The sequence below is a fragment of the Betta splendens genome, chromosome 2 (genome assembly GCF_900634795.4).
Source record: "Betta splendens chromosome 2, fBetSpl5.4, whole genome shotgun sequence".
Lineage (NCBI taxonomy): Eukaryota > Metazoa > Chordata > Actinopteri > Anabantiformes > Osphronemidae > Betta > Betta splendens.
In genome coordinates this window covers 309,495-334,326 of record NC_040882.2, presented here as the reverse complement: position 1 = coordinate 334,326, position 24,832 = coordinate 309,495, and the positions used below count along the sequence as shown (strand labels likewise).

At 39.8% G+C, this 24,832-nt stretch overlaps 3 protein-coding genes across 4 annotated transcripts in view; all 3 read left to right on the top strand.

Moving 5' to 3' along the window:
- Window positions 1-113: 113 nt before the first annotated feature.
- eed (embryonic ectoderm development) lies at window positions 114-6,003 on the top strand. Its single transcript, XM_029129071.3, has 12 exons — window positions 114-276; window positions 905-1,057; window positions 1,205-1,297; window positions 1,486-1,551; window positions 2,141-2,266; window positions 2,477-2,558; window positions 3,061-3,152; window positions 3,356-3,489; window positions 3,580-3,685; window positions 3,986-4,144; window positions 4,333-4,406; window positions 4,975-6,003. Exons 1-12 carry the CDS (start codon window positions 157-159, stop codon window positions 5,099-5,101), a joined length of 1,332 nt encoding a protein of 443 aa, XP_028984904.1. The 5' UTR covers window positions 114-156; the 3' UTR covers window positions 5,102-6,003.
- Window positions 6,004-6,153: 150 nt separating this feature from the next.
- atp7b (ATPase copper transporting beta) lies at window positions 6,154-17,918 on the top strand. 2 transcript variants are annotated; one of them, XM_029129029.2, is made up of 21 exons: window positions 6,154-6,465; window positions 9,656-10,427; window positions 11,240-11,485; window positions 12,522-12,685; window positions 12,770-12,931; window positions 13,006-13,079; window positions 13,604-13,787; window positions 13,875-14,108; window positions 14,192-14,283; window positions 14,361-14,488; window positions 14,595-14,749; window positions 14,884-15,018; window positions 15,203-15,397; window positions 15,626-15,808; window positions 15,918-16,101; window positions 16,167-16,307; window positions 16,405-16,547; window positions 16,617-16,820; window positions 16,894-17,011; window positions 17,097-17,199; window positions 17,386-17,918. In XM_029129029.2, the coding sequence occupies exons 1-21, from the start codon at window positions 6,301-6,303 to the stop codon at window positions 17,648-17,650; spliced, it is 4,047 nt and encodes a 1,348-aa protein (XP_028984862.1). In that variant the 5' UTR covers window positions 6,154-6,300; the 3' UTR covers window positions 17,651-17,918. The 2 variants fall into 2 exon arrangements, with proteins under 2 accessions (XP_028984862.1, XP_028984881.1); XM_029129048.2 differs by lacking the exon at window positions 11,240-11,485.
- Window positions 17,919-19,335: 1,417 nt separating this feature from the next.
- Window positions 19,336-24,832, top strand: part of LOC129604858 (uncharacterized) — a 175,683-nt gene continuing 170,186 nt past the window's right edge. The window contains exon 1 of the mRNA XM_055512973.1: window positions 19,336-20,914. Coding sequence (XP_055368948.1) covers window positions 20,141-20,908 — 768 coding nt within the window. The 5' untranslated portion in view covers window positions 19,336-20,140 and the 3' untranslated portion in view covers window positions 20,909-20,914. The remainder of the gene's footprint in view (window positions 20,915-24,832) is intronic.

Genomic DNA, 24,832 nt, shown 5'->3' with positions numbered 1-24,832 from the left:
ATAAATTGACATTACGTCTAAGTGGAAAAAAAACAAAGTTTTAAGTTGTCTAGTTGACGGCCAGTAATATTTGAATTACAATGCGAAGTTCAGGCAAACTACACGGACCAGCAGCCTTTGCGGTGGTGTACCGGAAAAGGTGGAGTTTGAGCCAAAATGAGGGAAAATAAGAACATGTCTGAGTCCCCGTCTCAAGCGGGAAAGGAAATACCGGCGAAAAAGCAAAAGCTAAGCAGTGACGAGAACAGTAACCCTGATTTATCTGGAGACGAAAATGTAAGCAATCAAATGATGTTGTTTGTTTGCTGAATGATAAATCAAGGGTAGCTTTTAGCACATTAGCATCGAGCTAAAGTAGCTTAATAGCTAAACTAGCTAGCTAGGAGCTTTGTCCACCATACCGGCTCGATTCATTGCAAAATATACTCCTTGTAAAATTGTCCGCAAAACAATTTATTATCACAGTTAGATACACATAGCTAAATCTGCGACGACTGTCTTATACATATACCGAAAGACTGCTTTTAATGCTCTGTCAACTCATTCACGTGTAAACTGCAGTTAGCGTTGGCAGCTAACAAAGTTAATCAAGTGGCTAATTTTACTTACTGAGATATTCGATGGGACGTAATTAATTATAGAAATGTGTATATTATCGTAATTTAATTGAAAATGGCATATCAGAAGCATAATAGTATTAGGCAAATGATGCGAGAGCCATCTTGACTCAGTAACTAAGTAGATACTAAGCAGTAACAATTGTTACGTTCTTTGGCAAAGCTTTGAGGTCATAAACTACAGATGGGCATGAGTAGCAACTGTGAATTAAATTATATGCAGTTTGAAGATACTAAACTCCAAAGATTAGTGCAGGTGTATGTAAACACTAATTGTGACTTTGTAGGATGATGCTGTTAGTGTTGAGAGTGGGACCAATGCGGAACGTCCAGACACACCCACTAACACTGCAAATGCCCCAGGCAGAAAGAGTTGGGGCAAAGGCAAGTGGAAGTCCAAAAAGTGCAGATACTCCTTCAGGTGTGTCAACAGCTTGAGGGTAAGTTTACACAATACCTGATAAAACTATTCATAATTTATTAGCCTTTGTGTTTTCTGTCATCAAAAAAAAATTTTTTTAATCTTTTTTTTATAATGTCACCTGTGAGATTGTAATGTCGCCCCCCACTTTCTTCTGTCTTTAAAGGAAGATCACAGTCAGCCTCTGTTTGGAGTACAGTTTAACTGGCACAGTAAGGAGGGAGACCCAGTGGTGTTTGCCACAGTCGGGAGTAACAGAGTAAAACATCTGACCACTTTGCTTGTTTATTATTGTACTGCAGCCTTAGTAAAATATTTTGTTTTTTAAAAATTAGTACCTCCATCTGCACAACACACGTATTGCATTTCTGCTCTTGGCCTATTCGATTCCTATTTTTGATATTTATTGTTAACTTCCTCCACACTAACTATTGTTTTTATCATCAGGTAACTCTGTATGAATGTCACTCTCAGGGAGAAATAAGACTCTTGCAGTCTTATGTTGATGCTGATGTATCCTTTTGCACTCCATCTTTCCAGTTATCATGTTATTCTTTTCATAATTTCCAGTTCACTTAATTTGCTTTCAAAAAAGTCCTAGTGAGCAGTTTAGAGAGAAATTCCATTAATACACGCAATCAACATCTTATGTTATCAGCTCGTGGTTTGTAAATACTACAGTAACACGAGCAAAGACTCTTCACGTGAGGCTACATAGTGATGAACAGCATCACCACAGAACAGTGCAACTTAAACGGTGCAGACACTTAATGTAACAGCAGCATTAAAATATAACAACATGGTTTTTAGTGGTTGTTACTGTTGCCTCAGAGCCAAAAGGAGCCCAGGAGTTTCTGTGGAGTTTACATGTTCTCTGTGTCTTCGTGGGTTTCCTCCCATAGTCAGGTTGACTGGAGCTGCTGCACATCTGCACATTGTAGCAGAACTCTATGCTTGCTTTGTTTATTTATATTCAGAATTTTTGGGATATTGAAGTTTTATTATTAAAATGCTGAATTTTTTGTTTTGTTTGATATTTAAAGAGTCAAAATGAAAATTTAGTTAGAAAAAAAACTATTTCTTTGACTAAATGCATTTAAAGGCAGATGAGAACTTCTATACGTGTGCCTGGACCTATGATACCAACACAAGTCATCCCCTGCTGGCTGTAGCCGGGTCTCGTGGTATCATCCGGGTGATCAATCACATCACAATGCAGTGTATCAAGGTATGTCATCTCAGAACATGAATGTTTTGTCAATGAAACTTCTATTAGTCATGTCAGGTTTAAAATGCATTGTAGTAGTTATGAGTCAACCTGGCCCTCAAAGTAGCTCCTCTAATGCTTTACAATTAATTTTTTTTTGTTGCTGGTCAGAATTTAATAAATGAGAATGATTACAGATAATTAATTTTTTTGTGTTTGTGTAAAATGTAGCATTATGTGGGTCATGGAAACGCAATTAATGAGCTCAAATTCCACCCAAGGGATCCAAATCTCCTCCTGTCTGTCAGCAAAGGTAAAGTTAATACCTCTCTTTCAAAATAAATGGACAGAAAGGCTTGACACCATATTTTATTCATATTTGTGGAAAAAGCATAACATTTTATAATGGTTTCATCTTGACTTTAATTCAATGATTAACTTTGTTTTAATTGCACAAAATCTCAGAAGTCTGCATTTTAAAAAGTAGTATGTTACAATAAGTGTACTGTAGCATCACAGAGTTAGTGATTATAGGGTCAGTGTTTTTGGTATGTGGTTTTTAGCTGGTTCCCAAATCTCACAAGTGTGAATATCTCACTTCATGAAGTATGATTGCTGCTGTTTGGTCAGTTCACTTCAGCTGATACTGCTTTTCATCAGCTGCAGACAATAAAACACCTCAAGACACAAGACACCTCACATTCCAGTTTTGCATTGCAGTCATTTGACTACATCATTAAAAAGCTGCAATAATCATAAAATGTCTGACTGTAATGGTGAACTGTCTCTAAATCGTTTTGTGGTTATTTCTTCAGATCACGCTCTTCGTTTATGGAACATACAGACAGACACATTAGTGGCAATATTTGGTGGTGTGGAAGGTCATCGAGATGAAGTCCTGAGTGCTGTAGGCATTGTTTGATTAATTACTGTGTTTTTTATTTTAGAAGTAAACTACAGGCTATTGTATGTTTTTAACATGTTTTTATTTTGGATAAAGACAAAGTATGTATAAGAAACTGGTTGGGATTGGCTTTTCTTTTATTTTGGCATACACCTTAAATCAGTGAAGCTAAAGTGAGTAAAAAGTTAAGTTGTCCTCCATTGCAGGATTTCGATCTCCTGGGTGAAAAGATTATGTCTTGTGGGATGGATCACTCCCTTAAACTTTGGAGAATTAATTCAGAGAGAATGCAGAAAGCCATTCGTGGATCCTATGAGTACAACCCCTCAAAGACTAACAGGTAGGGAAGATGTCAGATCAGATTTTGTGTAGATGTAGAAGATATCAAATGTATAAAACTTCTTTCATTTAATTATTAATTTTTCTTCAGACCTTTTGTCTCGCAGAAAATTCACTTCCCAGACTTCTCAACGCGAGATATTCATAGAAACTATGTGGACTGTGTGCGGTGGCTTGGGGATCTTATTCTTTCAAAGGTAAGTGAGTTTAATCATACTTACTAGTACTGTCATTATTAAGACATTGTCAAATTAAAAGGTTCCTAAAATAAGGACGCCAAGTATTTTAAACTATAAGAACTGTCTGTGATACAGGTATCACAAAATACAACAAGCAAGTGTGTGGATGTTATATGAACAAGATTTATAACAACCTGGGATCTTAAATGTATTCTTGAACTAATATTTATTGTAAAATTAAAATCAGCACAGCTAGGGAATGCTTTGTATTTACTGCTAATAGTTTGTGTTTTATTTATTGCCTTCATCTCTGACTAGTCTTGTGAAAATGCCATTGTTTGCTGGAAACCTGGAAAAATGGAGGACGACGTTGATCACATTAAACCAAACGAGTCAAACGTGACAATTCTGGGACGTTTCGATTACAGCCAGTGTGACATTTGGTACATGCGCTTCTCCATGGACTTCTGGCAGAAGGTGAAGAAAAGTGTTGTAGCTGCTTTTATCTTATAGTTTGACTAACGAAGAACATTTAGTGCTGGTGACTGTTTTTGTAATATAGTTTCTTCTGTTATAATAGTATTCAGTTCTCTAATCATGGTAGTGAACTCACAAGTGGTTTTGTCAGTAGCTGATAAGTTTTGCTTTGCCCTGCTGGGTTTCAGATGCTCGCTTTGGGAAACCAGGTGGGAAAGCTTTATGTGTGGGACCTTGAAGGGGAAGACCCACATAAAGCCAAGTAAGTTCACAACCAAGGAGGGAAGAACATCTTTATCATGACAAAGTCTAACAACCGCAATTCCATTGATGAACCTTTGTTCACAGTTATATGACGCATGAGCCAAATGAATGATTTTGACTCATGCCACTGTTGTTGGCTTTTGTTACTGAAATCATTCTTGAAGCAGCCATTTTTATAGTGAATTAAGTTAATCTCATTATTTTCTAGCTACAGATTGCCTCTCGTGACAGGAAATGCCAGAGTAGAGCTCTTCATATGTTTCACAAACTATTAAGAGAACTAGCCTGGTTTTAACCTAATCGTCTTTATATGTATGTGTATATATATCTGAGCAGCTTTATTTTTGCATGTTTTTGATTTTTCTTGTTTTGTTCCAAATAAGGTTTCACCTTATGAAACCTTTACAAGTTGCCACCTCTTTGTTGCATCGACAAAATCAAGATCATAATTTTTATATTTTTGTGCTGATTTAAAGATACATATAATGTACGAAAAACAATATCTGCCCAGATGCTCAACAACATTATTGATAGTGAGATGCTTACCGTAGTCTTTTGCTCTCCAGGTGCACCACACTCACCCTTCCCAAATGCACGTCAGCCATCCGCCAAACCAGCTTCAGCCGTGACAGCAACATTTTGATAGCCGTATGTGACGACGCTTCCATCTGGCGCTGGGATCGACAGCGCTGAGTAGCTGTGACTAAAATAAATTTGATTTGTCCTCTTAAATGTTGCTACTCTGCAAAGTAATGCATATGTTGTTTAGTGTTTGGTTTAATATAGTATATTTCCTCCAAAAGCTGGGGAATCATGACAAGGTGGTCACATTGCTGAATAGAAGAGATAACTCGACAAATAAACATTTTATATCTAGGAAAAACTTGGTAAAAGTGGTACTGTTTGTTTATAGTTTTTTTTAGGTGATTGTATTTGCCCACAATAAAAAGTTAAACCACCTTTACTCTAAATGACAAGTTCACCTTTTAAGTTTTCCTTCTTGCGTTGTCCTTTGTTAAAACGGGAATAGTCTCCTCTGTGTGCCTTGTAGCTTCCTATGTGGGTCAGTTAATAAAATTCAAGGAATTTGTGGGTCATTTCATCTGTATTTTCTGTCACATTTGGGGTAAATAAGCTTTTAAAACACAATGATAAATGTGGGCTTTTTTTGCAGTGTGGTAGATTTTACATCTTTTGGTTCCCAAAACAAAATGAAGATGCCTTTGCATATATACACACACTGTGTACACCCTTTTCCTTTGTTGCCCCTGGACCCGCTTCCTCCACACAGGCACACCAGCTAATTGCATAACTTGACTTTGGAGGCTTTGCTCAGTTCTGTCAATAAAATGACTGTAAATATCTGCTGGAGTCAGTTTGTGCAATTGACTTTTTTGGAGTTGTTTTTCCGCAGTATTTTTATTTAGTCTTAAAAGCTGCCAGGAGAAATAAGTGCAGTAACTGACATTTATCTGTAAATGTTTACCCTACCCTAATGTTGAGGTTTGCTGCAGCTTGGGTTTTGGGTAGTCCTACCGTTTTGAATTGCTTGTTCTTGGAATTTATTTGAACTTTAATAAAGTTATTTTTCTACAGATATTTGTATTTCTGTGCTTAAATTAGAGGAGAAGCTTAAAACTACATTTCTGATACGAGGCTAATTTCTTTTTTTTGGACGTGATTTCTTTACGAAGTAATGTGATGGGAGTTTTTTTTCTCTGTCAGTCTGCATGAGCCCCCTTTGATCAAAGCTCCCACCTCCACAGCCGAGACTCCAAAAAAAAAGACTATGAGCTTCTGCTGCGCGCCGCTTATCTCCAGGAACTGTCCGGAGCTGTGGACCTTTGCCTTGTGATAGGGAAGATAAGCCAAACACACCGGAGCAGTCGAGCATGTTTTCGACGAAGTCGCCCAAAAGTCGGTCCAGCTATGTCTCCAGGTCGTCGCAGGCTGCCGCGGAGCAGATCTGTATGGTTGAATGCAGCTGCAAGCCGGACTGTACCTGTAGCGCCCACTCCTCGTGCGGGAGACCCTGCGCGCAGCCGCTGGAGGTGCAGGTAGGCCTGCGGAGAGTTGCAGCCGACGTCCTTTCACAAGTTTTTATGTAAAGTCAGGTCTTCATGAGTAACCTTAGTTGTGATTCTGTAAAAAATATTTTAAAACAACTAGAAAGAGGTGCAGTTGACTCCTTGAAGCCCCACATGATTATCATGGGAGCCTTCATTTTGTTTTTATAAACACACCCATGTTTATTATTTACACTTAGGCATTTTTATGGACATCAGCAGTAGACGAGGAATCAAAAACAGGACACAGTTCATACTGATACCAGGTCATGTTATTGTAAATAACCTCAGTCAGGGGCAGTCGGGGGAGGGGGAGTCTGTTGGGCCCATAGGCACCCTTTCTCGAAATCTGTTCATATGAGTGGAGGTAAAATGAAAAGAGTGAAGTCTGGAAACACTGTGTTTTAATTAAGTATTATTCTATATTAAGGCTCAAGCCTTGGTCAAAAGTTTTTTTTTTCTGACAAATGTCAGAAACATTAACCTAATGACTTATTGTTGGAGAGAATAACATTTGAATCAGTATTGCAAACATGCAGTGGTTCAACTGCAACTGTTTTAATCTCAGGCTGTGCTCCACTAGTCTAAGTTACTGTATTGTATTGCATTTTACTACAAAGGAAGATGACTGATGGTAATATCTTGGTTTATATGTGTACTCTGTTTAATTTAGAGCTGTTACCAGCTAAAGAAGTGTTGCATTGTCAGGTTATACAGGAAATAAAACATGAAAATCAGTCATGCATCAGCTGTAACATCTATGCTATGGTTAGTATGTAGGTTGAATGCACTTTATGTAGTCATTTAACAATGCAAGTCATTCAGTCTGGAAGTGTTGCACAAGACAGTGTCAAGTGTTGCCACAGGTGCATTACTAGCAATACACAATGAATTAAATGAAAGTAAGAATTTGTCAACTACAGTAAATGTTTGAATCTATTCTCAGCTAATTTGTTTGGATTGATTTTAATTCTTAACGTTGAATCCAATCAGTGATGTTCCGCCACCGTAGACAGGTGGAATATTTCAGTGCATACATTTGGTTGGTGCAGTGGCTACCAATGATTACTTTCCATTTTACAATTGCTTGACACTTAAGGTATAAATACACAGTATACACCTGACAAAAGGGCACAATGCATGCATTTGAAATAAAAGTAGGCAGAATATTTGTGTTATTTGCTGTGAAAATGTTAATTTAACATTATTGTTTTTCATTATATTAACAAATCATATCAAAACAAATTTCTAATAAAATTATGATTTTTAATCTTCATTTTGTGATTTGTTATATCTAAAATGAGCGTTTTCTGAGATCTTCACAGTAAATAACACAATTTCTGTAACTTACCTTTAACCCTCCATGTCCTATATTGGTAAAAAGTAATGCAGTTCTTACATGATATTAGGCATTTTCAAATGGTGCACGAACAACATTAAACAATATAGAATAAAACTTATGTATAGAAGGTGTATTAGGCAATGAGGCTGTATGTAAAAACTGTATATTTTTAAATAAAGTACACATAAAACAGGACAATAATCAAAGCTTATACATGTTGCCATTAAATTCATATGCATATTATAAATCCAACTGAATAGTATAAACAGGTTGAAACTGATTGATCATTGGTTCATTGATTTATTAAACAAATTATTCCACATAGTCTTTAGTGAATGTTCTACAGCTCTACATTATATAGTCAGGTTGGTCATGACTGTAAAAGACAAACACACCATGAAATGCACACAGTTTAGAGAGTAAACATGATGAGCTGCAGCAAAAACACAAAGTTTAAAACACAGGACCGAAAAGTTTGACGTTTCTGGGAAATACTCGAGTTCATGTGCCACCTGGGATTTTTTTAGGGAACTTTTGCACTTTGAACATTTGATAAGTTTTCATGAACTCAGCAACAGTGTTTATCTTTCACTGGGAGATGTGGAAACAGCTATCTAGAGTTGTCTTGTAGTTTAAGAGTCAAGCTAATTATGAAAATGTCGCTCTATTAGGGAAAAAATTGCTTACAACCCTAGTCGACTTACTGTAGTTGGTAGTTATATGAATCAGTTAAACAGAAATATTAACTATTTTAAATATAGTTTATTAAACTCCTTTTGTACTTTCCTAAATAGGAAAGTAAAAATGGCTTGAATAAAACAATAATTATCCATACATCCATCTTCTATTCTGCTTTATCCCATAAGCAGGGTCAGGGGGGTGCTGGAGCCTATTCCAGCTGGCTATGGGTGAGAGTTGGGGTACACCCTGGACAGGTCGCTAGTCCATCACAGGGCAACACATAGACAAAAACCATTCACACACACACTCACACCTATTGGCAATGGAGAGTGATCAATCAACCTACAGTAATGCATGTTTTTGGACTGTGGGAGGAAGCCGGAGAACCCCCGCGAATACGGGGAGAACATGCAAACTCCACACAGAAAGACACTCTGTTCGCATCTGGGAATCGACCCAGGACCTTCTTGTTATGAGGCAACAGTGCTACCCACTGCACCACCGTGCCGCCCAACAATAAATATATACATTAATAAAACAAACACTGATGTAAACAAATACCTAAATAAAACAACACATTTACAAACAATGTAGCTAAGTAACTGCATGATCCTTTAGCAAGGTAGAAGCAGTACAGCTCACCCATGGAACTAATCCTAATTAAAAATAGGCTCAGGGCTTCCTACCTAATTAATATACAAATACACATAAATACAGACATAAATAAATATTGAATGAAAGATTTGTAATATTACAAATCTTTATTCATACATTTACACTGCACTGTATTCTATAAAGCAAAACACTTAAGTAGTTGACTGATCCCCTCAGATCTGTGGGACCAGTGACTGTTGAGCTGGTCCCACAGAGCTGAGTCATGTTACAAGGCTTATGTGAAGGGATCATGCGCTTTCATGTCCCCAAACTAGCTAGATTTTGATGCTAGATTTTCTACACCAATTCACATCTTTTTAAGACTTTCTGACAGCATGGCAGAATTTTAATAATGAAAAGTGAATATATTAATGTTCTAGACTTTTAGTTTGAATCCAGGATTATGTTAGAGAAGGCCGATTTTTATGAATAACTGTACAAACTTTGAACTAAAAATTAAACAAAACTGGAAATGAACTAAACTCAATCGCTTCATCCTTTCAGGACAACAAGAGGAACCATGAGAAACAAGGCCTTGAAAATCTGGCCTACGATTATGGAAGCCAGACTGAGCTCTACCCTCCACCCAAAGCTGCTTCCAGGGTAGCATTCATACTCCACGGACTCAATTCGGAGCAGCAGGCCCAAGCTATCCACAACAAGATTTCCAGCCTGAATGGAGTAATCAGCATCAGCTTGGCCTTACCCTGGAAAGTGGCCAAAGTAGACTATGATTTCTCAGTTATCACAACCAAAGAGATCGCCCTGGAGCTACAGACTACTGGATGTAGTGTGGAGTCAGCAGTGCAGATTAGGGTGGATGGTATGCACTGCGAGTCCTGTGTCCAGTCCATAGAGCGACAGATTAGTGAGCTACCAGGTGTTTCACATATTCAGGTGTCCCTCCGAGATGCAGCAGCACTAATTGTATTCCAGCCTCTTGTGCTTTCACCAAAGGAGCTGAGAGACAAAATTGAGGACATGGGTTTTGATGCCACTTTATCCACAGATTATCCATCTGAACAAGATATTACCAATTGGCAGAGGGACACAGTGAATTTATCAGCACAAACTGTAACACTTTGGATTGTAGGGATGACTTGCAGCTCTTGTGTGCAATCTATAGAAGGGAGGATGTCTCAGATGACAGGAGTGCAGTCGGTAGTGGTGTCGCTTGAGGAGGAAAAGGGAACAATATCCTTCGATCCCAGCCTCACAGAGCCGGAACAGCTCCGGTTTGCTATTGAGGACATGGGCTTTGATGCATCACTTAAAGGTAAGTACAGAAGAGAAATTTTGATTTGAGTTTTTGTATTCACTGTTAATGGTGAAAATCATTTGTGAGTCTGGTTGTGGATGACTGAGCTGTTTTTTTAAAGCTTTTAGCACGGCCCTCATACCATATCCACCATTCTTGTCATGGTAACATTTTTTTCCAATCCCAGTGCTTGCACACTATATGTTGAGATGCATATAAGATATCTGTCTATATAGTATGCATACTGATAGGACTGTTACAGCCTGAAGATCAATGTAGAAAAGCAAAGTCCAGAAGTGTTGAAGAACTTCTTTGCATGTGCATAAACACTTTCATTATGTTCTCGCAAGTAGATTCCCAAAACAGATCATTGGTTTCAGACTACAGGGTACCACAAAGTCCCCTTAAAGCAATTTCTACTGGTTACCATGGAAGTATGACTAGCAGAGCTCTTCAACTGACCCAGGCTTTCCTGTTGTATTTAATGACAAACTCAACTTGCCAAAGTGAGGAATTTACTCAAGCAGATTATGAGCAGAGACTTTCATGTACCGTGTTCAATTTCAGATGTTAAGTTTTAGCTAAATTGAACTTATTGGCTTTTAAAGCAGAAAGTGGTTTAGCTTTTTGTACTTCTTCAGGCTTCTGGCTTCTTAATTCATAACTATGTTTTTGCCAATTTGCTGCGAATATTTCTGATTAATCTCAACTGAATATCAGTGAATATGCTTTAACTATGAAATGGCTTAGTTAGTAGGAGAGATGGTTGGTTGACTTGCTTTGACTGGGACAAGCATCAACAACTAATGTTAACTTCCTCTTTGTCCCAGAACCTGTAAAGCGTATCCAGAGTCATGAAAGGTCCAGGCCAGTCAGCTCTGGATTCTATGACTCTTCTGGTGTCCAGTCGACCAGTCAGGCAGGAGTCAACAATGGCACTGGATTACATACTGCCTCTAAAAGCCTTTATTACAATGCTTCTGATATTAAAGTACAAAAATGCTTCATTTGTGTAAAGGGAATGACTTGTGCGTCCTGTGCTGCCAACATTGAGAAGACCCTGCTCAAACAGAGGGGTAGCTTTGACTTATTAGCTGTTTTATTAGTTATGTTTTGCATGGAGGAGGTGGAAGAAGCACGAGGGTCTGTGTACCTTTCGTTCAATTGATTAATGGGGTAACGAAATGTCAATGAATTTTCATAACCAAATAAAATAATAATAAACGTGCCGTTTTTTCATTATTTTATTTGGTTATGAAAATTCATTGACATTTCGTTTCATTCAAAATGTCGAATTTTAAAACAGCTGAAATCGTTCTTTTGTTGTTACGTTTTACTGAATGACGAGAGTCGGAAGTTGATCTGAGCTCACTGCCATTAGCAACTTCTTCTACGGTCAAATCTATCTTTCGATAGACGATCAGCACGTTCAAGAGACTTAGCCTGTTCCACTTAAATCGATCAGTTCCACCTGCGGCTCCTCTGATCCGATTCAGAGTCTGGAGAGGGGACAGACGTCAGCTAAAGAGTCTTTTTGAATCAGAGATCTGAGAGGATCTGTGCTGATCGTCCTGTCATTTCCTTATTTCTTTGTGCTTCCTGTCACCTCTTTCTGTGGCTAATGTGAGGAAATGAGCGAAATACATGCTTAACATGTCTGGAGAATGAAGTCAGCTTGGATTTCTTTTCACTCAGCTCAGCCTATCAGGCAATGGAGGGTCAGAGCAGGTCCTGCTGATCTGCATCGGTTCCCCTGTGTTGGCTGTGGGCCGTAGTTTGCTCCTGCCTGACACGTTATTTTATAACGTAGCTCTCCATTTTTCTGTCACACATCGAAGATTTGACTGGAGAAGTTGTCAATGGCAGTGAGCTCAGATCAACTAACGACTCTCATGATTAAAAAAAAATGTAAAAACAAAATACGATTTCAGCTTGAAGACAGGGTTTTAAAATTCGACATTTTGATCTGTAAACGAAATTTCAGAAAAGGTACCTTTATTTGCTCCTTAAAAATGAAATGAAAGGTACACGAACCCACGAGCCAGAAAGAATGTGAGAATCTTTCAATTTATCCTTCAATTTATATTAAAGTGAATGGATATTGACTTCCAGGAGTCATCTCTGTGTTGGTGTCTCTGATGTCTGGAAAGGCAGAGGTGAAGTATGATTCGAGCATCCTAGAAGCTGCTGCTGTCATTAAGCTCATAGAAGACTTGGGTTTTGGTGCAACACTGATAGAAGACAATGCAGTAACACATGGGAAACTGGACCTCACTGTAAGTCCTAAGAATAGAATGTTACACGATTAGAAGATTGTAAATAAAAGTGCATAAGGAATTTAAATCATCTTTCACATTTAGGTTACTGGAATGACATGTGCATCTTGTGTGCACAACATTGAGTCCAAACTGAATACAACCAAGGGGATCCTCGGGGCCTCTGTTGCTCTCGCAACTAAAAAAGCACAGATCCAGTATAACACAGATGTGATTGGGCCACGGGATATCATCAAGGTCATTCAGGTAAGTACATGTTGCTTTTGGAGTCTTTCTTGAGCATTTAAGCCTTTATCTTATCTTATAATGATGGATTGCAGAATCTTGGATTTGAAGCCAGTTTGGTAGAAAAAGGATTCAAGAACCATCTTAATCATACTGAAGAAATTCATCAGTAAGTATTTAGCTTAACAGTCCATTAATGTTCCATTAATATTTTCACCAACTTTCATTTTTAGAGCACAAAAACAATGATTGATTTACATTTATCCATATTTTCCATGTATTTGCCAAATTTCTCTAGAACCTGAATATTTATTTATACACCAGTGTAGATTTATAACACTCTGCCATCTGTAATAAATATCTGTTATACAGTAGATGTTCATAGTTAGCAGTTTCTTTCAGTATTTTATGTTATGTCTCATATTATTGTTATGTCTATCGATGTAGACTTGGTTCTATGAATAAAGCCCAGATAGAGCATGATCCCACAATCTCTGGACAACCTATCTGATTAATGATATGAGGAAGTTGACAGCTCACAACACTTGTAGTTTGCTCTTAAGCTCATTTGAAAAGGTGCATTTGTTAGTTTCTAGAATGGGAAATATATATAAAATGTGAATGTCAAAATTAAACGTACAAAGTCACATAGAAAAAGGATGAAACTTTTACACATGTCTGATACCATTCCAGCTGGAAATCCTCCTTCTTGCTTAGCCTTGTTTTTGGCCTGCCAGTCATGGGTCTCATGATTTACATGATGGTGATGGATAGTCAGCACCAGGAACATGGAGGTTCCATGCCTGTGGAGCTTAACGTGCTGCCAGGCCTGTCCCTTCTCAACCTAACCTTCTTCCTGCTATGTACACCCGTGCAGGTAATGTAAGATAGCTGTGCTAGTTATGTTTTTTTCCTGTAGGTTTATTACAGTATGAGGTCTTTCAGCTAGCTTTCTTGCCCTCAGATCTTTGGTGGACGATACTTCTACATTCAGGCGTATCGCTCATTGAAACACCACATGGCCAACATGGATGTGTTGATCGTATTAGCTACCTCCATTTCCTACATATACTCCTGTGTAGTCCTCATTGTAGCCATTGCTGAGCAAGCCAGCCAGAGTCCAGTCACCTTTTTCGACACTCCACCAATGCTCTTTGTGTTTATTGCTCTGGGGCGTTGGCTGGAGCATGTTGCAAAGGTATTTTGAATAATCAATAGGAATGTTCAGCACTTTAAAACCATTTGTGATTGAGAAAATTTTGCACATCCTTATGTCTTAAGAGTAAAACCTCAGAGGCTTTGGCCAAGTTAATGTCTCTTCAGGCCACTGATGCCACTGTGGTCACTTTGGGACCTGAGCATTCCATAATTAGGTGAGAGACACAAGATTCACTAAATAAAAATATTCAATCATCCATATTTGTGACAATATCTCTGTGTGATGGTTCAGTGAGGAGCAGCTGGTGGTGGAGTTGGTGCAGAGGGGTGATATAGTAAAAGTCGTCCCAGGAGGGAAGTTCCCAGTTGATGGGAAAGTGATTGAGGGAAGCTCTATGGCAGACGAGTCCTTGATCACAGGTAGGAGGACCTGAACAATCAGATGACTAGAAACCACACAAACAACTGCTTTGTTGAGTGGCATCACCTTCATGCAGATCTATGTTTCTCTGTGGATGCTTGTAAGGTGAGCCAATGCCTGTTAGTAAGAAGGTGGGCAGTCTGGTGATCGCTGGCTCTATCAACGCCCATGGTGCTCTTCTGGTGGAGGCTACGCATGTTGGGGCCGACACAACTTTATCTCAGATTGTCAAATTGGTGGAAGAAGCCCAAACTTCAAAGGTAAGAGGCACCTTGAACTTTTATTTTCAGGTCACAAGTAATAATGAATATAAAATAAAAATGGTTCATGCCATCCACAAGATTGGAGTGATTTGTTGGTTCTTGATTTATTGTTTTCTCACTCCTGTAAACAGGCCCCCATCCAGCAGTTTGCAGACCGGCTCAGTGGTTACTTTGTGCCGTTTATAGTCATCATTTCTCTGCTAACATTAGTAACCTGGCTTGCAATCGGGTTTGTCAACTTTGACATTGTGAAGAACAACTTCCCGGTTGGTACACACACACACACACACACACACACACACACACACACACACACACACACACACACACACACACACACACACACACACACACACACACGGATGATGAATATGTCACTATTCAGATTATGCAGAGACAGACACATAAGCATTATATTATTATAGTAATGATGTGCTGTCTTTTTCCCAGGGTTATAACCAGAACATCTCCAGGGCAGAAGTGATTGTTCGCTTCGCCTTCCAGGCCTCCATCACTGTACTGTCCATTGCTTGTCCCTGCTCTCTGGGGTTAGCAACCCCGACGGCCGTCATGGTGGGCACAGGAGTTGGAGCACAGAACGGCATCCTCATTAAGGGAGGCGAGCCTCTGGAGATGGCCCATAAGGCAATGCACTTGCAACAACTTACTTCTTATAATATTATATTATTATATATTATACAATATATTATATATTCATATTCATTTTCATATTTATTCTTTAATATAGACATACTTTTTATTGGCTGTACATTTAAACCCTGTGCAAAGATATGTGACTAAATCCTAGCAGCCTTTCAAGAAAGATCATGAGAAGCATAAAAAAAGAGTCATGACTGCTTCACTGCTCTACAGATTGGTGTGGTGATGTTTGATAAGACTGGCACAATTACAAATGGCGTGCCGCGGGTGACTCGTGTGTTGGTGTTGTGGGAAATGGCTCGCATGCCCCTGAGAAAAATCCTGGTGGTAGTTGGGACTGCAGAGGTCAGCAGCGAGCACCCGCTGGGCATGGCAGTTGCAAAACACTGTAAAGAGGTGAGACAGATTTCTTTCGGCTTTGTTTGTGCAGTACGTATGGTGGATTTGTGTTTGAAAAGCAAAGAGGTGTGTGTTCAGATGAAATATGCAAGGTTAAACTCAACAGGAGCTGGGTTTGGACGTGCTGGGCAACTGCCAGGACTTCCAGGCAGTCCCCGGATGTGGGATCAGTTGCCGCGTTTCCAATGTGGAACATCTGCTACAGGAGCAGAGTGAAGAGAGTTTCCTGCTCCCGGAAGTCACCACTGCTGAAAGTGGCCTTCTCTCTCCTGCAAAGGCCTCGTCTGCAGGTTTGCTAGGTACCTATTCATCCTGAGGGAATATTATGGATCTTGTAATTTTTTTCTTTTTTTAGGCAAACAACAGACTTACTCAGTGTTGATTGGGAACAGAGAGTGGATGAGGCGGAATGGCCACCACATTGGTGCAGACGTGGATGCTGCCATGTCCAGCCATGAAACCAAAGGGCAGACAGCTATTCTAGTAGCTATAGATGGTAAGGATACAAATATGAAAAGAAGCAACAGCAGCTGAATGTACTGGGGTATGTTGCCTATACTCTGGGTTCATTTTTGTGTGTGCGTACTCTGTAGGTGCTTTGTGTGCCATGTTAGCCATTGCAGACACAGTGAAGGCAGAGTCAGCATTAGCAGTGCATACGCTCAACAGGATGGGCATTGATGTGGTTATGATGACAGGGGATAACCGACGCACAGCCAAAGCCATAGCTGCACAGGTAAAGCATGCACCCTTTTTTAAGGCTAAATGTGTAAATTAAAGCTAAATAGTTGACATTTGAACTTAGGTGGGGATCAGAAAGGTTTTTGCAGAGGTGCTGCCTTCGCATAAAGTGGCAAAAGTGCAAGAGCTGCAGGAACAGGGTCTGAGAGTTGCCATGGTTGGCGACGGTGTGAATGACTCGCCAGCCCTTGCTCGGGCAGATGTAGGCATTGCCATCGGCACGGGTACTGATGTGGCTATTGAAGCAGCTGCTATCGTCCTGATTCGAGTAGGTGATGCCTTGTCTGGATATATGACAACATCTTCAGGCTGTCTGACTTCAAGCTCTTTACATTTTCTAGAATGATCTGCTGGATGTGGTGGCCAGTATCGAACTGTCGCAGAAGACAGTAAGGAGGATAAGAATCAACTTTGTCTTTGCTCTTATCTACAATCTTCTAGGAATTCCAGTTGCTGCAGGTAACTGTTTACATAGAGGATAAAAAAAATTTGGACTCCAAAGTGGGTAAACAGTTTGAACTGGCCTCTCATCCGCCAATTCTAGGTGTTTTCATGCCTATTGGCCTTGTGCTACAACCTTGGATGGGCTCGGCTGCAATGGCTGCCTCATCCGTTTCTGTGGTTCTATCCTCTTTACTGCTGAGAATGTGAGTCCACACACACCTTAAATTAATTAGAAAATATTAATTATTAAAATTATTCAAATGTGTGTTATTATGGTGCTGCAATTGCCTTTTCTCTTTCATAGACTGAACAAAGATAATTTCATTTTTTATTCTAAAATATCCTGTATGTATTCACTGTTGAATTTAATAATTATCTGTTTGCTCCAGGTATAAAAAAACCTCAATAGAGATATATGAGGGTCAAGCAAGAGGCCAAATGAATAGTCTGGGGCTGTCTCAGATCAGCACACATCTGGGTCTGGATGGCCGCCGGTGGAGCCCTTCTCTTTTCACACCAGAGCAATTGCATGAAGGCAATGTGGCCTCATCATCCCTCTCAGACCAGGAAGCATCTATTAACTCTGCAGGAGTAGGAGGGCAGGGCCGCTATTCGCTCCTGGACTACCAAACTGCAGAGGATATTAATGTGTAAGAAGTCTCCAGTCTGCATGTTCTTGTACGGTATAGTGGAAAGAACATGTACTCCAGGAAGAAAGGCATCTGGCTGAACCCAGGACTTGAACCAAGGTCTTGTCTTGGTGTGGAGCAACGTTGCTTACCACCTAATTATTTTTCCATAATTTATGAAAATCAACCTGCTGATTGTGTGTTTTGTATCATTTTGTGCATGGTTTTAACTTTTCATGTCAAATTCAGGTGAAGCAGAAAATAAACGTAAACATTTGTAAGGTAAAAATAAATATATGTTCGGATTTTTCCTCACCAAGGGTGCAGAACATAACGGAAATATAAAATGATTCTGTTAAATATAGGAAGAAAGAAGAAATAGACAATGATCTCCGGGACGTTCTGCATATTTTAAATAGAGCCACAGTTAATTGATGAGGCAGATTAATCAAATGACTTCATGCTCCAACTTAGCAGACAACCAGTATAAAATCTGTTTCATATTTTTGCCAGCCTAATTACAAAAAATTACATATATAGTCTTTAAGAATATTAATGGAAGGAGTACAAAATAGATCTTTTATGCAGCAGATAGTTTGACATGTACAGTAATAGAGGAGGATGAATATATTATAATCATCATATACTGTAATATCCCCACTGTAAAGCTTAAGTTGCATTTTATGTTGCTATTGTTTTGCCTTGATTTTTCCCTTAATTAGATTTTTATGTACTGTACATGCATTAACCACAAATTTGGCTCAAACATCAAACATATGGCTTTTGATGTTACATGGTGAATCCTTTTTATTAGCTGCATGTCCTTTCTAAGAATTTTACAGAATTAGGGTCTCAACTTTCAGGGGAGTCCATGCATGCTCATCTATTATTTTGTAATTGTCTGTAGCATTGTGCATTTTAATGTTCTCAAAAAACAGTCAGTCAACGATAGAAGGACCTTCCAGTCTGTCCTTTAAAAAAGAAGGTGTTCAAAGATATGTGGAACATGCCCTTGACTTTGGTGCTTTCAAAAACATGAAAGCAGACCCACCAAGCCTGGAGACTGTAGAACACGGGAAAGGCATATGGCAGAAGGAGGCATCACATAACAGCAATGCCAAGTGGTTGGTGGACGACACCAGGCCCTGACACAATCCATGCCTACTGACTGAAGAAGCTAATCTCACTTCATGAGTGCCTGGCGACACAGGCTGCTAGTGGATGAAACTCACCCTCAATGGTTAACGGTAGGCCAAACAGTCCTGATCCTGAAGGACCCGCAGAAGGGAGCAGTCCCATTCAACTACGATAACCTGCCTCTGCACAACATGGAAGCTCCTATAAGTCATAGTAGATAAGCAGGCACATGTATTAATATATGAGTAGTACCCAGAAAGGAATTGGTAGTAACACCAGGGGAGCAAAACACCAGCTACTGGTAGACAAAGTGGAAAGTGGAAAACAATCCTAGAGGCAAACCTCAAGCCAATTGCTCAAGTTAACATCAAGTGTGGCGTATACCAAAGAGATGCTCTGTCCCCTCTCAGCCAGATTAATACCCAGACTGGTTACGGCTACCGACTATGGAATAACGCAACCATCGGCCACCTCCTCTTCATGGATAACATCAAGTTGTATGCCAAGAGCAAATGAGATATCAAACTCACTGATACATACCATCAGGATATACAGCCAAGACACCGGAAGGTCATTCGGACTGGATAAGTGTGGTCAGATGGTAGCAAGGAGAGAAAAGGTAGTCAGGACTGAGGGCATAAAACTACAAGAAGGCAAGATAGCAGATGTGGAGGATAGCTACAGATACCTTGGAACCCCACAGCCAAATGGTAACCACAAAGAGGTCGCAAGGACAACAGCAACCACTAAGTACCTCCAAAGGGTAAGGCAAGTCCTCAGAAGTCAGCTGAATGGGAAGAACAAAGTCTGGGCGATCAACACCTACGCCCTCCCGGTCATCAGGTTCCCCGCTGGCGTAAAAAGCTGGCCAAAGGAAGAGATGGAAGCCACTGACTTACAATGCATGGAGGGTTTCACCCCAAATCCAGCACCCTGAGCTGAGTACAGCTGAAAGTCCCAAAGTCTTAATGGGACACACCTCCAAAGGTGGTTGAGAATGATTCAGATACAGGCTGACAAACTGGTAGTGGGGAACAGAGGTGATGAGGAGGTGATCGGCAGGTTTGGTGTAACTTTGCTAAGAGGATGGAATTGGCTATGGTCAACACTAGGTAGGTGACCTACAAGAGTGAAGGTAGGCAGACACGGTTCACAACAGGAGACGCGATGCTGTGAGAGAACGCGAGACTCTTCGAGAACAGCACGAGAAATTCAACAAGGCGGCGCGACACCGGTAGTAAACAACAGCGCGACAAACTATCCGCCAATTTAAATAAATAACTACCTTATTTTACGGAAAATAATCAACCACCCTACCATTCTGGATAACACCGAAGAAAGTTTCGAGTATATCGACGAGTGCTTCGAGCGTCTGGTAATGGGGAAAAAGGAGACGGCTCCCAACAAGCGTTCCCGTCCGTCTGACTCACCTGAGTCACCTGGAGCTAGCTCGGCGGATAAAAACATCATGGACATCCTGGAGTCAATCGAGAAAAAAATATCAAGCTTCGACGCACGTCTGGCGCTAGTGGAACTCCTCCACAAAGAGTTTATGGCCCTCCGCGACTCCCTGGAATTTAGCCAGCAGCAGGTGATTTCTCTCGCCACCGAGAACGAGGCCCTGAAAGGAACGGTGCAGTCCCTGACGGAGGATGTGGCTCAGCTAGCAGCCGAAAATAAAAAAATAAAAGAAGGTATCATCGATCTGCAGGCCCGCAGCATGAGGGACAACCTGGTGTTCTCGGGGATTCCAGAACAGGCAGAGGAAAACACTGAAACCACAATTAAAAACTTCATTAAACAACAGATGAAGATTCCAGCGGAAGTTGTCGACAAGATGGCGTTCCACCGTTCGCATAGACTTGGAGGAAGACGACCGGATGGCCAGCGCCCCCGACCCATCGTTGCCAAGGTTCATGACTTTAAGCAGAAGGAACTGGTTAAGAGCCGGGGCAGACAGCTGAAGGGAACCGACTACAGCGTCAACGACCAGTTCCCCAAGGAGATCCTCGACCGCCGCCGCCGACTGTTCCCCATCCGTAAGAGGTTCATGGCAGAAGGCTGCAGGGCTGTCATCAGCGTCGACAAACTGTACGTCAACGGAGAGCTCTACCGGGACCGGGAAGCAACTCCGTGGCTGTACTAGCAGGTGGTATGTAAAAACAATGGTTTAATGTATAAGGTTTGTTAAAAAAATAATAGATGCAATGCAACTATGTGTTATAACTTTACATCCAGTATTCAAACTCGTTCTCTCGCAGATGTTTCATGTAAATGTTTATTGTCATTCTAATGTCACTCACTCACTCACTTTGAAAAGCGCTCACCATACGTAATCACTCACTTTCCTTTCACTTTAATTTTCCTTCCCTTTACTCTTTTTCCTTCACCTACTTTCACTCCACACTGTCTACATCCTTTTCTCTATTCTTCTTCCACGTAGTCAGCCAGCTATGTAGCCCTCCAGCAGCCACACACAAACATCTACTGCACAGGGGAAACACGTGCACATACATAGATAACACACAACTCAGAATACACAGGTACTTAAGGTTAGCCACACACCTAAAGTCTGTCACACTACATACACACAAGACTAGTGATCCACAGCAGTCAGGTAAGATATGACACCACTGAAGATTGTCACTTGGAATGTACGTGGAATCAATAAGAAGGAGAAACGATTTAAAATATTTAACCATTTGAAAACCCTACAAGCAGACATTGTTTTACTACAGGAAACTCATATTCCCAAAATTATAAATTACACTCTGGCATCAGCAGAGTTCCCACATGCTTACTTAGCCGGTTACAATTCTAAACAAAGAGGGGTCGCCATCCTGATAAATAAAAAGATTAACTTTACGCATAACGATACCATTGTAGATCCAGAAGGGAGATATATAATCATTAATATCTTGATAGGAAACATTGAAAATTGCATAGCTAATGTGTATGGCCCTAATGCTGACGACCCCTCTTTCTTTCACAGCTTCTTCACATCACTGTCTGCTCACTCTGGTTCCAAACTTATAGTAGGAGGGGACTTTAATTTAGTATTTAACCCGGAGTTGGACAGGCTAAGCAAAGCTGTGAGCAACAGGAACTGGCAATCAGTACAGACCTTAAAACAGTACATGAATGACTTTGGTCTCTGTGACACATGGCGTTCTCTTCATCCTACATCCAGGGAATATACCTTTTTCTCACCAGTTCACCACTCTCACTCCCGTATAGATTATATTTTAGTAAATAACTCAGTCTTACAAGATGTCTCTGACACCAATATTCACTCTATCACAATCAGTGATCATGCACCAATGTCCATTTCGTTGATTAAGACAGCCACACCATCAACCAGGAATTGGAGGTTTAATACATCATTACTCAATGATCAAGACTTCATCAGTTATGTCAGGAGAGAATGGAAAACCTTTATAGAAATCAACAATACACCGGAAATCTCACCCTGTGTTCTTTGGGAGACTGGGAAGGCAGTTATGCGCGGTAGAATTATTTCATATTCATCACACAAGAAAAAAAGGACATGTTACTTGAATTAGAATTAGAGCAAAAAATAAAATCTCTAGAGATTAAATATGCAGCCTCTCCAACCAATGATGTCCTAGAAGACCTAAAGAATCTAAAGCTGAAATTAAATAATATAATTGATTGCAAAACTCAGTTTCAGATAGACCAATTACGCTGGGAGAACTTTGACCATGCTAATAAATGTGGTAAATTTCTAGCTAACCAATTAAAAAATAATAAAGAGAAACAAATCATCCATTCAATAACTAATAAGGAAGGCAACATTACTCGTGATCCCCCTGAAATAAATGATACCTTTAAAAACTTTTACCAAGAGTTATATACGTCCCAAATAGATCCACCCACCTCAGCCATAGAGGCGTTTCTGAATAAACTAGAACTGCCAAAGCTAAATGAAGAACAATCTACAACTCTAGAATCATTGTTATCTTTGGCAGAACTACATGAAGCTCTGCAGGAGATGCCCAATAAAAAAGCTCCAGGACCAGATGGATTCCCAACTGAATTTTATAAAGAGTTCTGGTCCATGCTGGCACCCAGCTTTTACAAAATGTTAGCTGAAATTAAACAACAACATTCATTACCCACAAATATGAATTCTGCCTTCATAAGCCTGCTCCAAAAACCAGGAAAAGACCCTACACTCCCATCGAGTTATAGACCAATTTCACTAATAAATGTAGATCTAAAAATAGTGTGTAAAGCACTTGCTAGAAGATTAGAAAAAATCACTCCATATATAATTCACTCTGATCAAACAGGCTTCATTAAAGGTAGACAGTCAACAAACAATATGAACAGACTAATTAATTTAATTGATTATGTCACCATCCATAAACTAGAGTCAGCCATCGTCTCCTTAGATGCAGAAAAAGCTTTCGATAGAGTAAACTGGAAGTTTCTTTTAGCCACTCTGCACAAATTCGGCATTGGGGAAACATTCATAGACTGGATCCAAATATTATACAACTCAGCAAACGCTGCAGTCAGAACAAACAACCAGATCTCCCCAATCTGCATAGAGGGACAAGACAGGGCTGCCCACTGTCCCCATCACTATTTGCAATATTTATTGAACCTCTAGCCGCAGCAATACGACAGCATGAAGGAATTACTGGAATATCGACCAAATCAGTAAATTATAAAATAAGTTTATATGCTGACGATGTGTTACTGTTTCTCCTGGAGCCACAGACGTCTCTTCCTACAACTATCAGCCTCATAGATGAATTCTCAGGACTTTCAGAGTACTCTATTAACTGGACCAAATCTATAGTGCTACCACTTAACCTTAAGGTGAATAACATCTCCTCTACCACACTCCATTCAGGGAACATTAAATACTTGGGCATTGAATTGTCGTCTAGGCTATCAGAGCTTATTGATCTAAACTACAATCCATTATTAAAACAAATAGAAGCCAACCTCAAAAGATGGCAGTCCTTACCCATTTCACTTATGGGAAGAATTGCCACCATAAAAATGATGATCCTGCAAAAAATTAATTACATATTTTCAATGATTCCAACTCAGCCAGCCCAGGCGTGGTTTAAGACATTAGACTCCTACATCTCACAGTTTTTGTGGAAAACCAAGCCACCACGAATTAGTTTAAAAACTCTTCAAAAATCCAGACGCTGCGGCGGCCTAGAACTACCTAACTTCCACCACTATTTTCTTGCCAATAGACTGAACCATGTCCACAAATGGATAAAACCCATGCCAGCAGACTCCTCCTGGATAGACATTGAACAAACATTTTGTGGAAATATTAAAGTTGCAGATCTGCCCTTTATCAGCACCAAAATTAAACATCATAGTTGTTACCAGAACATTAGCATAAAAGCATCTCTGCAAGCCTGGTGGGGGTTTCTTAAAATTAATGGGTCTTCGCTTACTCTTTGCCAAAACACACCTCTCTGGAACAATCCAGACATCATACAAAACAAAAAGGCAATACACTTTCCAACTTGGCATATCAAAGGGATAACACATCTGAAACATGTTTTCACAAGAGACAAGTTTACCTCTTTTGAAGAACTAGTGTCTCACTATGAAATCACTAGTGCCAATTTCTTAGAATACCAACAACTAAAGTCAATACTTAATGCAAAAAGTAAGAATACTGCCATCCACATGCAACCACCACCAGTAATAGAGCGATTTATTGATATATCAGGGAAAAGGACAGTATCCAAAATCTATATCTTAATTTCCAATGTAGACCAGACAGTGAGCCTTCCGATCTCTAAATGGGAAGCTGATCTCAATATCACCACTAATTACACGTTCTGGAATAACATATGTTCTAATTTATTCAGAATGACAAAAAATACAAATTTACAACTAATACAATACAAAATTCTTCATAGAACTCACTATACAGGACAAAGGATGTTCCAAATGGGTCTCACAAACTCAAATATTTGCCCTCACTGTACAGATAACACAGCAGATAGATTCCTACATGCATTCTGGTCATGTTCACCTGTGCAGCAATTTTGGCAAAGAGTATGTG